General features: G+C 44.7%; 1 protein-coding gene across 1 annotated transcript in view; it reads left to right on the top strand.

Moving 5' to 3' along the window:
* Window positions 1-15,692, top strand: part of p130CAS (Serine_rich_CAS and FAT-like_CAS_C domain-containing protein p130CAS) — a 52,949-nt gene that overhangs the window by 20,970 nt on the left and 16,287 nt on the right. The window contains exons 2-3 of the mRNA XM_080271616.1: window positions 9,375-9,518; window positions 11,363-11,530. Coding sequence (XP_080127742.1) covers window positions 9,375-9,518; window positions 11,363-11,530 — 312 coding nt within the window. The remainder of the gene's footprint in view (window positions 1-9,374; window positions 9,519-11,362; window positions 11,531-15,692) is intronic.

The raw sequence follows: 15,692 nt of genomic DNA, 5'->3' as shown, positions 1-15,692 counted from the left end.
TTTATTCAGCTTTGGTGGGGCTTTTCAGACGGGAGGGGTTGAGTATATGTAGGCTTCGTTTACCTTTTCACAACAAGGTCTCGTATCAGCTGAATAAAATCGTGTGGTGACAGCGAGAGAGAGAGAGAGAGAGAGAGAGAGAGAGAGAGAGAGAGAGAGAGAGGTCATGAAGGAGTTAAAACATCTTATATCGTGTACAGAGAGAGAGAGAGAGAGAGAGAGAGAGAGAGAGAGTGAGAGGGAGGGAGGGAGGGAGGGAGGGGGAGGGTCATGAATGGAAGAGTTAAAACATCTTACGTCGTGTACAACTAAGTGTGGCCTCAGGAGATTCACAAATTTGTCCCCTACCTTCTGTCACTCCCTGCCTCCTCCCTCTTGCTTTGCTGCCTCAAAAAGGTAGTTGTAGTACCAGTGTTTTTTTGAGTTTGAATAATGGCGTACCGTTGTTGAATTCGTATTTGCTGTCTGGGTGTTGATAATATGATAATGCTGGTAACGCCTTTGGTAGTGTGATGTCTTTGTTATTTTATTCTCACTACTTCCTTGCTACCCTGCCTCACTCCTGCTCCCTCCCTGCTGCCGTGCCTCTCCCCTGCCTCCCTGCTTGCTGTTCTTTGTCTCCCTTGCCTCCCTCCTTGCTGTTCTTTGTCTCCCTTGCCTCCCTCCTTTTCCCCTGCCTCTGTCTCACTCCCTTTCTTCCTTCCTCCTTCCCTTTTGTTTTGCTGTCCTGACACCTGGCCATTCGATGCAGGAGACGTCGCTTAGTGAAGGGGATAGCAACGATCTCATTATAGTATTCCTTAAAGTACACCTGTTAGTAAATTTGTGCTCTAAGTGTGTCTCGTGGCTTTAATCCATTAGTGCCCAGGGTTAATATGTGGGGAGTTTTGCTGGAAGGTTACTTGGCGCACCGCTCTTCGCTTATCGGCTCAAAATTGTGATGCCCATTGGTCCGTATCCTGGGGTTCCCGCCTTAATTAATTTTTGAAAATACCTGATTCCACCATTTTTAAAGGACCCTGTACGCCAGTGGGTTAAGAAAGTGAATGCAGAGTAACCCTTCAGTACTGGGCGTCCTTTCCTAAGACTAATATAATCATTTTTGGTATCAAGAATAAATGAGAATGACGTCTTGGGCTGAAGTTGGCACAAAATAAGAATGTGTATAAAACTGACAGGAAGTATAAAAATGATATGCTGTATGGGATAAATAACTGTATGCAAAAAGATAGGTGTGTAGCCCAGGAAACCATTTACTACGTTAATTAGAAGCTGTATAGCCAAATGGACGCCTGGTGGTCCTGTGGGTTACTGCGCAACACCCTAATGTGGCCCATAGGGGTTTATATCCAAGGGATGGTTGGGGTTTATTGCTGCTATAATACCACTAAGGTACTCTTGCCTTAAATGTCTAGCCCCGGGCCCCTACGCTCCTGATGGGACAGTGGAGGATTGGATGATAGATAGGTAGGTTGATAGAGAGATAGATTGGTAGATAGACAGATAAATAGATAGATGGTTAGATAGAGTGTTAAGTCATTCAGCTGCACGTCCCTCCCTCCCCCTGACCGCAACACCCCCACCTCGTCCATCTTCTCGTAGCGGTGTGTCCTGCCCAGAGACCCGGCGCCTTAGTGGCTTTCACGCTTCATCACGGTTTTTACGCGGATCCATCAGCCCTGGGGGGGACGGGGGAGGGTGGGTGGGTTGGGGAGAGAGAGAGAGAAGGGGGAAGGGGGAGGGCAAGGAGATGAAAGGTAGGGAGGAAGAGGGGGGAGAGGGAGGGAGGGAGGAAGATAGGAGAGGAATTGTCGTTAGAGAGAGGAGGGGAGGAAGAGGGGTAGAAGTAGAAATAATGTGGAAGGGGGGAGCAAGCAAGGGGAGAAGGAGGAGGGGAAGGGGGAAATAGGGGCAGGTATGAAGTGGAGGGGCAAAGAGCTCGGGAGGAAGAATGGCGAAGATAGAGAGAGGATGAAGAGGGAGAGGGAGGAGGGGAAAGGAAGCGAGAGGGAGGGAGGAAGGGAAGCGAGAGGGAGGGAGGAAGGGAAGAGAAAGGGAGGGAGGAAGGGGAGAGGGACGGAGAAATGGGGTAACAATAACACTTAACTCCATAAAAATCAGGATCATACTTAAATAAACTGTTTTCCGTTTTATCCACTTCTTGACCAAACATCACTTCTCGGCATTAACTAGCCTATTAGAGAGAGAGAGAGAGAGAGAGAGAGAGAGAGAGAGAGAGAGATGGTAGGAGAGAGATGGCGTGTGGCAGGCTTAGATAGATGGGTGATAAGGCAGTGTTGGCAGATGTAGGTGCTGGTGAGGGGTGGAGACTGGTGATGATAAGTTGGCAGAATATACTAGATGATAAGTTGGCAATATGGAAAATGAAATAAATAATGGTCTTTGAGTAGAGGGCGTCATTGGAAAAAAGAATATGAGAAAGTAGAAGATTGAGTAGATGAGCATTACAATATGGTAGGTAAAATCAGTGCTGTTGTTAAGTTGACGGTATCACTGGGAGAAATATGAGACATCTGAAGACCGAGCAGGTGGGCAAAACAGAAAATGAAAACTGGTAACCTAAGTGAAGGGTATGTTAATGATAGGTTTGGAGAAAATATGACAGATTTGAAGACTGAGTACATGGGCTTACTGAAATGAAGTAAATATTAGCGTTTTAGGAGAGGTTGTGCTGATGGAAGTTGGTAATGATACGTTGAGAGAAGTATTAGAGATTATGATGATTGAGTAACTGTCGGGGCAGTGGCATAAATGATGTAAATGTTAACCTTTTGGCAGTGGGTGTGTTGAATGAGGAAGTTGCAAGTTTAGGTGGGGGAAAGACGAAAGCTGTAGAGGGATGGAGGTTGATGATAAAGATGGAGAGGAATATTCTTTATAGTGGTGACCGGCTTTGTTCAGTGACAGTACGGTGGTAGTAGTTGTTGTAGCCTCACGTTTATCTGAAATGTGAACCCGGTCGAGAAGTTCCCCCCATCCTGCAGTCCATCCTCCTCTTTTCGGGGGATGGGGAAGCAAATGAGGGATGTTCATATAACCGGGCATTGTAGCCGCCCAGTTATATCAGAACCACCACAGGAAGGCGTCTCAGCAATACGGTAAATGGAATAAATGTTGGTCTTTAAGCAGAAGGTGAGTTGATAGAGGTAGTTGCAGGTTCAAGTGAGGGCGGGGTGAAGGATGGTGCCGTTTAACACTGGAGGGAAGAGGTAAGATAAGAATAATGAAGGCTTGTGTCAGGTATGGTTTATGATGTAAATACCCACCACCACCACAAGAGATACCCGTGGTGGTGGTGGGGAGAGATTGTAATATAGAGGGGTGGTGTAGAGACTGAGACTTAGGGTTGATGGAGGTGTTGATGTGGTGTTAGTTTGCTCGCCGTGATGACTATTTTCTCTTTTGTTCCCGTTACTTCTTGACGAATTAACCCAAGTTTGGAGATACTTCACGAGTCGTCATTAACCTAATGGCTGTGAGAAATCTGTGTCTTTAGGTGTGATGAAAAAGACGTCCACTCTTTGAAGGGGATACGGGATTGGTAGATATGAGGGCAGGTGTTGTGAACTCATGATTCTTGTCATGGAGATATAAAACATATTGATTTCCTTGTAGTGCTATGAACCAGCCAGCCAAGACTTGACGTGTAAGGGAGATAGTGATGATCTGGGTGAGGACAGTAAGTGAATAACCTACCACAGGCGCAAAGTCATAAGTTACTGAGATGAGCACCGCGGCTAATTACCACATGGCTTCAGTCCCCACCTTTACCCCCTGCCTTTACAGTAATTCAACAGACGGAGGAAGCACTGCAAGTTGCCCGGTATCGGCTTACTGTTGCATAATCTCCATTGGCATTCAGTAAAGAGTTTGGGGAGCAGGATGTGAGAGGATGTAGCAATGTCACTTAAGAAGGGTGTGGGAGGCTGGTGACTTCGTAGGGCATGGTGGGTAAGGGGAGAAGGGAAAAGTTGTGGTCACAGGCTCTACCAAGAAAACTGTGACGGTGGCGCCGACTCTACGGTTAATGTGTGGTTGTGTCTGTGCTCCATAGTGAAGGGTTCTCAGAAGTCGTGTACTGTTTAAAAAAAAAAAAAAAAGTGTTGTAGGTATTCTTTTGTGTTTTGCATTCTGGAACACATGATGAGAAGTTTTGGAAGCTTTATAATATGTTCTCTATATTTCAGAACCACATATTTTGTCACTCATTAAGTAAAATACTAACTGAATTTTTGTTTCATCGTCGTCGTCGTCGTCATCATCATCATCATCATCATCGTCATCGTCATCATCGTCATAATCCCTTTTTTTTTTTTTTTTCCATCAAAGAATAGGGTTAAGAATTTTTGGTTACTCCCAGATTTTAAACACGCCAACCTTGTGGAGCTCCTGTCTTATCAAGGCTATGATTAACAGTGTTCTTTGGCTGGACTATAATTCTGTCGGGTGAACAGGTAGGCGGGTGGGTGTATACAAGATGCCAGATTGGGTAGAGCACCAATTAATATATAATCGACGAAAAAATTGAACCACTGAGCGATTTGATGGGTGAGTGAAGGATAGGAACGAGCGGGTGTGTATGTGGTTGTGACGTATGTGGTTGAAGGATAATCGAACTGAACCACTGAGCGATTTGATTGAAGGATAGGAACGAGCGGGTGTGTATGTGGTTGTGGCGGATGTGGTAGAAGAATAAACTGACTCACTGAGCGATTTGGCGGGTGTGAGTGAAGGATATGAACGACTGAGCGGGTGGGTATGTAAACGATGCCAGGCTAGGTACCGGGTATGTGATCGAGGGATAATTTGATTCTCTGAGCGATTTGACGGGTGGGTGAAGGATATTAACAAATGGGCGGGTGGGTGTAGAATTAATGCAAGATTTGGGTGTACGTAAATATAGTCAACGGATAAATTGATTCACTGATCGATTTGACTGGTGAGTGAAGGATGGAGAACGTAGGAGGAGAGAATGGGGAAGCGTATTATTTAGTGATGGACGGATAAAGTTGAGGGACTGAATGGGTAGTCACTTGATTGACGGGTTGACGAGAACTAAATGGATAATAGGGCAGATGCAGAAGAGCCAAAACAGTAAAAGAACAGCATTATATGAGTGACTGGTGGGAGTGTGCGAGTGAATGGGAATCCAGAGAGCGAGAGAACGGCTGCATGGACGCCAAAATATTAAGTGAATATAGAGTGAGCATAGAGACAAAGGATCAAGTGAGCATAGAGACAAAACATTAGGTGAGCGTGTAGACAAAAGATCAGGTGAGCGTGGAGACAAAAGATCAGGTGAGCGTAGAGACAAGATCAAGTGAGCGTAAAGTGAGCATAGAGACAAAAGGTCAGGTGAGCGTAGGGATAATGACTCTGTGCTTGAACAAAGATATGAAGACCTTGAGTCGCAGTCGACGCTAATTGAAATGCTTAAAAGAAAAAATCCACATTTATGGGACATCTCGTTTGTGAGAGCAGTGGGTGTAAAAATTATTGGGAAAATGTCAAGTAGCCAGACGATGCTTCAGAATCGTTCTCAGATGCCGATAATATGTGTGATATATTATAATCCAATACTCGTGGCCTAATCGTCATCTCTCTATCTTGAATTCTAGGTTGTAACAATAGATTGAAACTAGAATATGAAGTTAGTTACGAAGAAGTGCTCTGGAAAGGTTGTAAAGCCTTAGCTGCTAATGGACGAAAATCTGGCCCGAAGTTAAGGTAAAAAGAGAATTTAAAACTACCCATCCCAACGTCAGGCTTACTGATATCATCCCATGCCACGGCTTAGACTTGAGGATAAATACTGAAATCCATTGGTGGAGCTCGCCGATCGAACAAATGTGAAATGCCGCAGAAAGTATATGACCGGGGGTAACGGTTGGCTGGAAAAAATACTAAGAAGCTGTCTCGTGGATGAATATGACCAGCTGTTGAAAGAGGGATGAAACGGATGAGTGGCGCCCAAGGTAGGTGGGTGGGTAGACGAGGCAAGAGTGGGTGGGGAAGGATGTAGGTGGGGAAGGATTGCGACGGGAGGGAATAGGTAGGTTGGGTAAAGGAAGGATAGGAGGTGGTGGGGAGGGTGTAGGTGAAGAGGTAAACGAAGGATTTGAGGATGCTGAGGGGTGGAGGGAGCAGATAGGTGGGGGTATTCAGGGATGTTAGGGTGAAGGAGTATGTAGGTGGAAGGAAAACGAGCAGATGACAGGGGGAGAGAGCAAGGGGGTAAACGAAGGATGACAAGGGGAAAGGGTAGGTAGATGGGGGATATATGAGGGATGGCAGGAATGGGGGAGAGAGAAGATAGGAAGAGGGAAGTAAATGAAATGTGGCAGAAGGGGGAGTAGGTAGGTAGGGGGTAGTAAACGAAATGTGACAGAGTGGGGGAGGGAGTAAGTAGCAAAGGGTGGCAGGGAGGGAGGGTAGGGGGGGTAAACGAAGGATAGGATGGAGGTGGGGGAAGGGAGTAGGTAGGTGGGGGGTGAACGAAGGATGTGAAGGAGAGGCAAGGGGGGGGATGGTGCAAGTGAGGGAGAGGGTAGGGAGAGGGTATAGGTGAGACCCAGGCGCCACCTCGTCCCCCAGCCACTTCATCTATGTCAGTAGCGGCGCCCACCACAGCGGCGCGCTCTCTGCCTCACTCCCCGTCCCCATCCACTCATTGTGTTGATCTTGTGCGCCCTGTCCTCCTCATCACATACAGCTCATCGCCTCTCTCGCCGCGCTAAATGGTGAGCCCCGTGGCGTTGAGAATAGTGATGAAGGTGAGATGATGATGGCCAGCACGTCCGTCTGACCTTGTAACCGTTCAGTGTCTGGAATACGTACACATGTGACTGTGAAGGAGTGACGTTTGTTGGGGCAGCTAACGGTGTGTGTGTGTGTGTGTGTGTGTGTGTGTGTGTGTGTGTGTGTGTGTGTGTGTGTGTGTGTGAACAGTTTGCCACATTGAAAAGGAAGGATTTATGTGCGTTTGCTATACCGTGTAACTACACTCTCACTTAACAGAGACTATTGTCATGGTGGTGTGTTACTTATGTGCCATCAGTGTTAATTCGGCGTCACTTTAGTGGGACTATAGTGTTACTTCGATGTTAAGCCAGTGTTATTTTAGTGCGACGAGTGTTGCATCGGCGTTCAAAGTGTGGCCTCAGTGATATTTGGTGTTACTCCAGTGGCACGAGTGTTACCGGACTTCAGAGGGATGTGTTATACTGTACAGTACTTCGGTGTTAATAGCGTTACTTTGGTGTTACTTGACGGCCGAGGAGTGTTACTTCTGCGTTAATAGTGTTACTTTGGTGATACTTCAATGGATTGAGTGTTACTTTGGTGTTAATGATGTTACTTTGACATTAATTTATTGGGACAAGTGTTATTTCGGAGTTAATGGTGTTACTGTGAGTTTTACTTCACTGAGACGAGTGTTACTTTGATGTTACAACAGTTTTATTTTTAGTATTACTTCAGTTGGATGAGTGACGAGTGTTACTTCAGTGTTAATGCGGTTCATTTGGTGTTACTTCAGTGGAACTAGCTTTGTTGTGTCTTCAGTGATACTTCGATGTTACTGTTATTCTGGAAATGTAACACTTAACATTCATATATGTACATATCCTGTATTTCCTCTTGCGTTACATAAAGAAAATTGCAAGTCAACGGTACAGATAGGTAAGAGACTACTGTACCTTTAGGCTGTTTGTTTTCCTCTCCCTAGGCCAATACTCTCTCTCTCTCTCTCTCTCTCTCTCTCTCTCTCTCTCTCTCTCTCTCTCATAATTCTTAAACTTCAGTAATTAGACAGTTAGTCTGTATTTAAAGCCAGGCCACCTGGCAAGGGCCATGAATTATGTGCAGTCAGTTAATTTGTGTAAGTTTATAAGTTTGTATGGATGATTCTCTCTCTCTCTCTCTCTCTCTCTATATATATATATATATATATATATATATATATATATATATATATATATATATATATATATATAGAAAGAGAGAAAGCTGTATACTATATATACATATGTAGCTTTATAGATATATATAACAAGGGATGAGGCTATGGCACACCTAATGTCTGACTTGGCTCGTATCTCTGGCTAGAGTAAAAATAATCTTGTCGTTTTTAATGCATCAGAGACTCAGGTTTTACACCTATCAACCCAACAAAATCTTCCACGGAAGTATCCAGTAATGTTTAATAATATCCAGCTCAAACCTGCATCATCCTTGAACCTGCCTGGGGTTTCATTCACTCGGGACTTAATTTGGAAAGATCATATTGCATCTCTTGTAAAATCTGCTTCCAAGAGATTAGGTGTGCTAAGCCGACTCCGTACCTTCTTTACCCCTGCCTAGTTGTTGACTTAATGCACGGGTTTTATTCGCCCCTGTGTAGAGTACAACTGTCATATGTGGGGAGGCTCCCCACATACAGCTCTTCTCAATAGGGTGGAGTCAAAAGCTTTTCGTCTCATTAACTCTCCTCCTCTTTCTGGCTCCCTTCAACCTCTGTCTCATTGCTGCACTGTTTCATCTTTATCTCGTCTTTCGCTGCTTCAGTGACCATTACTCCTTTGAAGTGTCTGTTTGCATCCCTCCTCTACGACGGGCGCGTAGCACCCGTCTAGCAACAAACTCTCATCCCTTTTTTGTCCAGCTCTCTAATGCAAGAGTTAACCGTTACTCCCAGTCCTTCATTTATGCAACAGGTCAACTCTGGAACTGTCTCCCTGTGTCTGTATTTCCTACTTCCTATGATCTCCAGTCTTTCAAACGCAGTATGTCCAGGCATCTCGAAATGAACGGATCTTGAACATGGCTCTCTTTTGTATTGATTGTTTGTTTGTTTTTCTTGGAAGGAACGGTTTTCAGGCTCCTGGCCTTTGGTTCCTTCTTCATTGCATAAAAAAATAGCTATTTACTGTATGTATATATATATATATATATATATATATATATATATATATATATATATATTGCCAGACGCCATAATCCCGTAAGGGATGGCCACTGACTCTGAGTTATTTGTTTTACGGGGAGGGGCACTGACCCTCCACCAACCCACTTGTTGACATGTAGGGAGCACGTATGGTTTGGTTATATGGTTACCACTCAGCACTGTAAATGGTTTCTTGGCTTACAGGAAACCATATATATATATATATATATATATATATATATATATATATATATATATATATATATATATATATATATATATATATATATAAAATGTTTGTATGTATGTATGTATGTAAAAATGCCTGTCTGTCCATCTGTCAATCTATCAATATTGTATCTGAGTATCTATCTACCACATCAAACTCACCAAGCCTCATTGTCCACAGAACTGCATTGCCCGGGCCATGTATGACAACGTGGCTGAGTCTCCTGATGAGCTAGCCTTCAAAAGGAACGATGTCCTCACAGTGCTGGAACAAAACACAGCCGGGCTGGAGGGCTGGTGGCTGTGTTCCCTTCGTGGTCGTCAGGTACAGTAACTTAATGCTGTGGTGCTGGAGAGGGTTGCATTCATGTGGTGTCACCAATAAAACTGGGAGGTGGAGCTGCCCACTTATACAGACTTCCCTTATCTCCCTTCCTATGAGGATGGTGGACTGCAGGAGAAGGGTAAGTTAAGCCTGCAGTCCACTGGGTTCACATTCAGATGAGCCTGAGGTTCCAACTTATCAGCTGTTGCTAATTAAATCCATTTGGCATCCAGTCTTTCTCTTCCCCATCAGGAGCATAGGGGCCTGGGGCAAGGCTACTCAGTCTTGATATTTAAGGCAAAGGTGACCAACTTCACTCACGTCCAACTATCTCAGTGGCACCATGAGGGCAGTAAACCCCAACTACCCCTCGATTATAACCTGTAATGGGCCTCAGTTGGAGTGCTGTGACCCACTAGACAACCAGGCGTCTTTTGGTTATAGAGTTACTGCTTAATGTAGTAGGCTATATGGTTTCCTGGATTATAAGAGACCATTTGGTTTGCCACAGTGGAGAGTCACCTTAATGTTGCATTACACTGAGTGAGAGATTTTGTGACAGAAGTCCTACTTGTTTTAGTAATTCTTCTGCCAGACAGTGTTATTTGGCTGTAGAGAGTAGCATCATGTCATTTAAAAGTTAACACCCTCAGGCTCTTACAACTCCCATTCAGCTGAATAGAACTTGAATCACATTAGCAGGAATAGAGTTCCGTACTAGAGTTGTCTCAGTTTTGAGTGGGATAATACTCTCATTGTCAAGAAAGAGAGAGAGAGAGAGAGAGAGAGAGAGAGAGAGAGAGAGAGAGAGAGAGGCTTTTGATTCCATTCTGAAAAGAGTTGTGCATGTAGAATTCCCACTGTACACCATACAGGGGCAGATAATGTCCCTCTGTGGAATTTACCCTTTCACATTAATGATTTTATTTATATATATATATATATATATATATTAGCAATCCTAAACATAAATGGATTGTGGAGTGTTGGAGGAGCAAAGGCTGGAATGGCAGAATGCTAAAATACTGAGTGACCAAAGTAATGGGGCCATGTTGTACTATTTTCCTTTGGTGGCATTGATTAAACTGGGTGATAAAGCTGTCTCCAGTTACACAACTGTCCCTCAACTACCTCCCTCAGTTCCCCTGAAAAGGGGATGGTGCACTGCAGGAGGAGGGCAGTTTCAGTTTGCAGTCCACAAGGTTCACATTTCAAGTGAACATTGGGCAACAATTACTACTACCAGTATTGCTGATTTTCCCATTTCCCCCAGTTTATATTAGTTGCAACCCAAAACTTCTCTGGGAGTGAACCCAGCAGACTGCAGGATGAAGTTGCCCTCCTGCAGCCGACCTTCATCCTTTAGAGGATAGGGAAGGGAATGAGGGATGTTTGTATAACTAGATAGTGGAACCACCTGGTTGTACAAGTGCCTCCACATAAAGGCATCCCTCTCCAGCACTGTCCCTCCCACTAGTTTACAACACCAGTTATGTGGAAGATGATGTATTTTAGCATTCATATTGAATACATGTTCGGGCTATCACAGTCAGAATTTGTGTAGTGTAGAGTATACTGTACTCATTTCACTTTAGCTTGGCCAGAAGTTGCCATCTTCCTATTGAATGTTGATTTGTAACAACAGACCATCACTAGAATATGATGCTAGTCTCTGAGAAGTGCTGTGGAGAGGATGTAGAGCTGAATGTATTGTCTTTTTCTTCAGCTACGCAGTGTGAAATACAGTGCAGAAGGATGATAATCGGAGTCAAGTTAGTGTTACAGAACTATATTGAGGATATGAATAAAAAGGGCACATAATATCTAACTCATTTGTCTTGCAGGGTATATGCCCCGGAAACCGTCTGCGGATCATGCCTGGCGTATATGACACCGGGTCTGGTATGACAACACTGTCCACACTCTCCTCCCCTGCCTCCAACCCCACCACACCATCACGCCCATCTGCCACAAGTCCTGCTGCCAGAACACAGGCACCTCGCTCAAACAAGGTATTCTGTGTTGGGATGATTATTAACCTCTTTACCATGATGACATTGTTTGTATTATATTTTTGCTGTCACTTCAGACTAACCAGCATTACTCAGCATAAGAGAGACTTTTCGAACCACAGTTGTTAGATATAGCCATGCATAACCCCTTCAGTACTTGGAGGCACTTCATGGGTTGAGTAACATCATCAGATAGCAGTAGTAATAAAATGGAAATATTGTAGCTTCCCAGTTTATCAAACCTTGATCAACCTGACATCAGATTTAGTGGACACTACAAGGGCCACCGGACTTCCCTCAGCTACAGTAAACTCTCAGTTATCAAGCGTAATTCAGCCAGGCCCTACACAGGATATTGCAAAACGCCAGATAATGCATAGTATCCCCCATCGGCTCAGTATTCAGCACTGAGCCAGATATTGCATTATTATCCGTCTCAACTTTCTATTCATAAAACTTTCCCATAAGTAAAAGATGAAAATTAAGCATGAAATATGTATAGTTGTGAGTAAAAGATGGAAGAAGAGCATAAGACAGTATGGATCATTTGGGTCAAGGATTGTGTGGGTAAAGTTGAAAGTTGGAATACAAATCGTTCGTTTTCGTTCGTTTTTAAAGGCTCCAACATGCTTGCATGTGTCGGCCTTGGTCACCTAATGGCGGCTCTCCATGCTGCACGATCCATTGCAGCCTCCCTGTTCAGTCCCTTAACCCTAAGGTCACACTTAATGACCTCGTCCCATGTCTTTCTCGGTCTACCCCTCATAACCCCACCCCCAATATTAACACTTCTCACCTTCCTCACCCAGCTATCATCCCCCATCCTCTCCACATGTCCAAACCACCTCAATCTACCTCTCCTCATCACAACACCAATACACTCCAGTCCCATCCTACCTCACAACTCTTCCATTGTAAACCCAGCCCCTCCAGGCCTTGGACGCAGGAACGCACTGCACATCCACCTAATCATTGTCATTTCTGTACGTCTGAGCCGGCGAATGTCTTCCTCCTTCACTGCCCAGGTCTCACTGCCATACAGCATTACACTCCTAACACACGCTGCATACAAAGACCCCTTAGCACGTAGGGAGAGCCCCCTCAATGTCAGGAGAGGCAAGAGCTCCCTGAACTTCTTCCAACCACTTCTCACCCTAGCCACAGAGCTAGCTCCAGCCCCACCTCCAGCACACAACATGTCTCCTAAATAACAAAACTCTTCCACACACTCAAGAGATTCACCAGCAAGTTCAATTCTTTCACGTCTGACGATCTCCACCTGCTCACCTCGGCACGCCGTACACATAAAATCAGCATTATCTCGCAGTCTACCTCTGATACCACTACATCTCTTATGCACCCATTTATCACACACACCGCACAAGATGGAATTACTTCTCACGCCCTTGTGGCAAACTGCACATGGCCACTCTCCCTCGTCTTTGACAGTACCGCCACCAACCCTAGATATCATCACTTTTGTTTTATCTGCATTTACCCTTAAACCCTTTTGCCCCATACCATCTCTCCACTTCCTAAACCTTTCCTCCGCCTCCCTTTCATTCTCTGCAATCAACACCAAATCATCAGCATACAACAACTCCCACGGAGTCCGTTTCTAAAGTCACGTGAAAGGGCTTCAAGTACCATGATAAACAACATGGGACTCAAGACTGACCCCTGATGCACACCAACATTCACGGAAAACTCATCACTCAAATCTCCATTCACTCTCACCTGGGTGTGAGTACCCACATACATGGCCATAACCACCCTAACCAGCCACTCCTCCAAGCCAAGCTTTCTCATTGCCCACTTCACCACCTCTCTAGGGACTCTGTCAAAGGCCTTTTCCAAATCAACAAAAACAAAATAAAGATCCCTTCTCCTACCAATATATTTTTCCTGAAGCTGTCGAACAATGAATATGGCATCAGTGGTCCCCCTACCTGGCATAAACCCAAACTGCATCTCATCAATATTCACTCTTTCTCTAATCATACCTTCTAAAACTCTCTCCATTACCTTCATTATCTGATCTAAAAGCTTTATACCTCTATAATTCCCTCTTTTCCAGGGCATCACCCTTCCCTTTATACACATTTACAATTACACTCTTCAGCCAATCATCTGGGACAACACACTCATAAATAATCCTATTTATCAGGTCAGTGACTAAACTCACCCCTATATCGCCTGAGGCCTTCAACATTTCGGCAGTCAACCCAGACACACCTGCTGCCTTCCCCACCCTCATCCTGCCTATTGCCTCACTCACAGTAGCAGTATCAATCAAAGGCCAAGGGCCAGACACTGGATCTGCTGGCTCCAAACCTTCCCCTGTCCCAGTCAAACTCCTCATTCAACAACCGGTTATAATGCTCTCTCCATGCATCTTTAATATCCTCACTGTTCACCACTACCCTTCCTTCATCATTCTTCACACACTGCTCACCTATGATATCCCGATTATCCTCTTCACCTGACCTGCCACCCTAAATATATTTTTCCTTTCCCCATGATTTAGGTTATCAAGTAATTGTCTCTGTGACTCAGACTTTGCCCTGTATACCTCTCTCCTAGCCCTACGCTTGGCAGCCAAATATTCCTCTTTTGCTACCACCCTTCTTCCATTCCCGGAAAAGCCTTCTTTCTCCTTAATTGCAGCTTCTACACCCTCATCCCACCACCAAGTTACTTTATGTCTTGGTGGTCCTCTTGTCCAGCCGCATGTTACATCAGTAACTCTCAAGAAATTGTTCTTGAGGGCTCTGTACTGTTCATTAACGCCTCTGTCTACAGCTCCCTGTTCAGCCACCACTCTCCTCAACTTGCTATAGAAGGCATCCCTTACTACTTGGTTTTTCAGCTTCCATATTTTCCTCCTAGGTACATAAGTCCTCTTTTTCATCATTTGTTCTTTAAGCACCATATCACAAATCAATAGTTTGTGCTGCTGCACACACTCCTCACTTCCTATAACTTTAACATCCCTCACTAACCTCCTATCGGCCCTCCTAACCAGAAAATAATCTATCTGACTGCTATTTCCCCCAGACTCATACGTAATTAACCTACTGTCTCTTTTCCTAAAATATGTGTTGCACACAATCATGTCCGTTGCCTCCCCAAACTCGAGTATCCTTTCCCCTTCTGCATTCCTTAGACCATATGCACATCCCCCATGCACTCCTTCATAACCTTGGGCTGCTTCACCTACATGACCATTTAAGTCCCCTCCCAAAATCACTATCTCATCATCCCGCATACCACCCACTACACGTATTAAATCATCCCAAAATCTATCTTTCTCTGATTCATCCAATCCTGCCTGTGGAGCATATGCCGATATAATCACAGCTATCTTTCTTCCCAACAGAATTTTCACAACCAAATGTGGGCGATTGTGTGTGTCTATGCGCCAACACAAGATCGTGCTAGAAGAGTGAGAGAAGAGTTCTGGACAAATGTGGAAGTGTGCATGGAAAAGTTTGGAAGGAATGAGAGAGTGTTTTTGATTGGTGATATGAATGGTAAAGTTGGTAATGTGAAGGTGGATGGAATAGTTGGTGAGTGGGGTGTGCCTGCAGAGATAGATGAGAATGGCAGTGCGTTAGTGGACATTTGTGCTGGGAGGGGGTTGGTGATAGCCAATACCCTCTTCAGGCATAAAATGATCCACAGGTATACATGGCGAGTGATGATAAGGGTGGGTGGTGAACTGAATGAAAGGAAGGCAATGATTGATTATGTGTGTGTGGATGAAAGGATGCGAAGATGTGTAAAGGATGCAAGAGTGTATAGAGGTTGGGGGAGTGGACTTTCTGACCACTACTTGGTGGTGGCCAGAATTAGGATGCAAGTGAGATGGAGGAATAGAAGAAGGGGAAGACGAGAGGAAGGAGTAGTTGCAAGGAGAGTGGAAAGGTTACAAGAGGATGAGAAAAAGGCAGAGTATAAGAGAGAAGTGGAGGAACGATTGGGCAAATATGAATTGGAGCAGATGGGAGACGTGGAAGGTGTGTGTAAGATATTTACAGAAGAAATATGTGCAGCATGTGATGTGGTGTGTGGAAGGAAGAGAAGACGGAGGTGGGTGCAAGGAACAGTGTGGTGGACTGAAGAGGTGAGACAGGCTGTGGCACAAAAGAAGAAAGCATAC

Source organism: Coenobita brevimanus, chromosome 46, assembly GCF_032717465.1.
Source record: "Coenobita brevimanus isolate Jiangsu-jjx chromosome 46, ASM3271746v2, whole genome shotgun sequence".
Lineage (NCBI taxonomy): Eukaryota > Metazoa > Arthropoda > Malacostraca > Decapoda > Coenobitidae > Coenobita > Coenobita brevimanus.
This window is presented reverse-complemented; position numbering and strand designations above follow the sequence as displayed.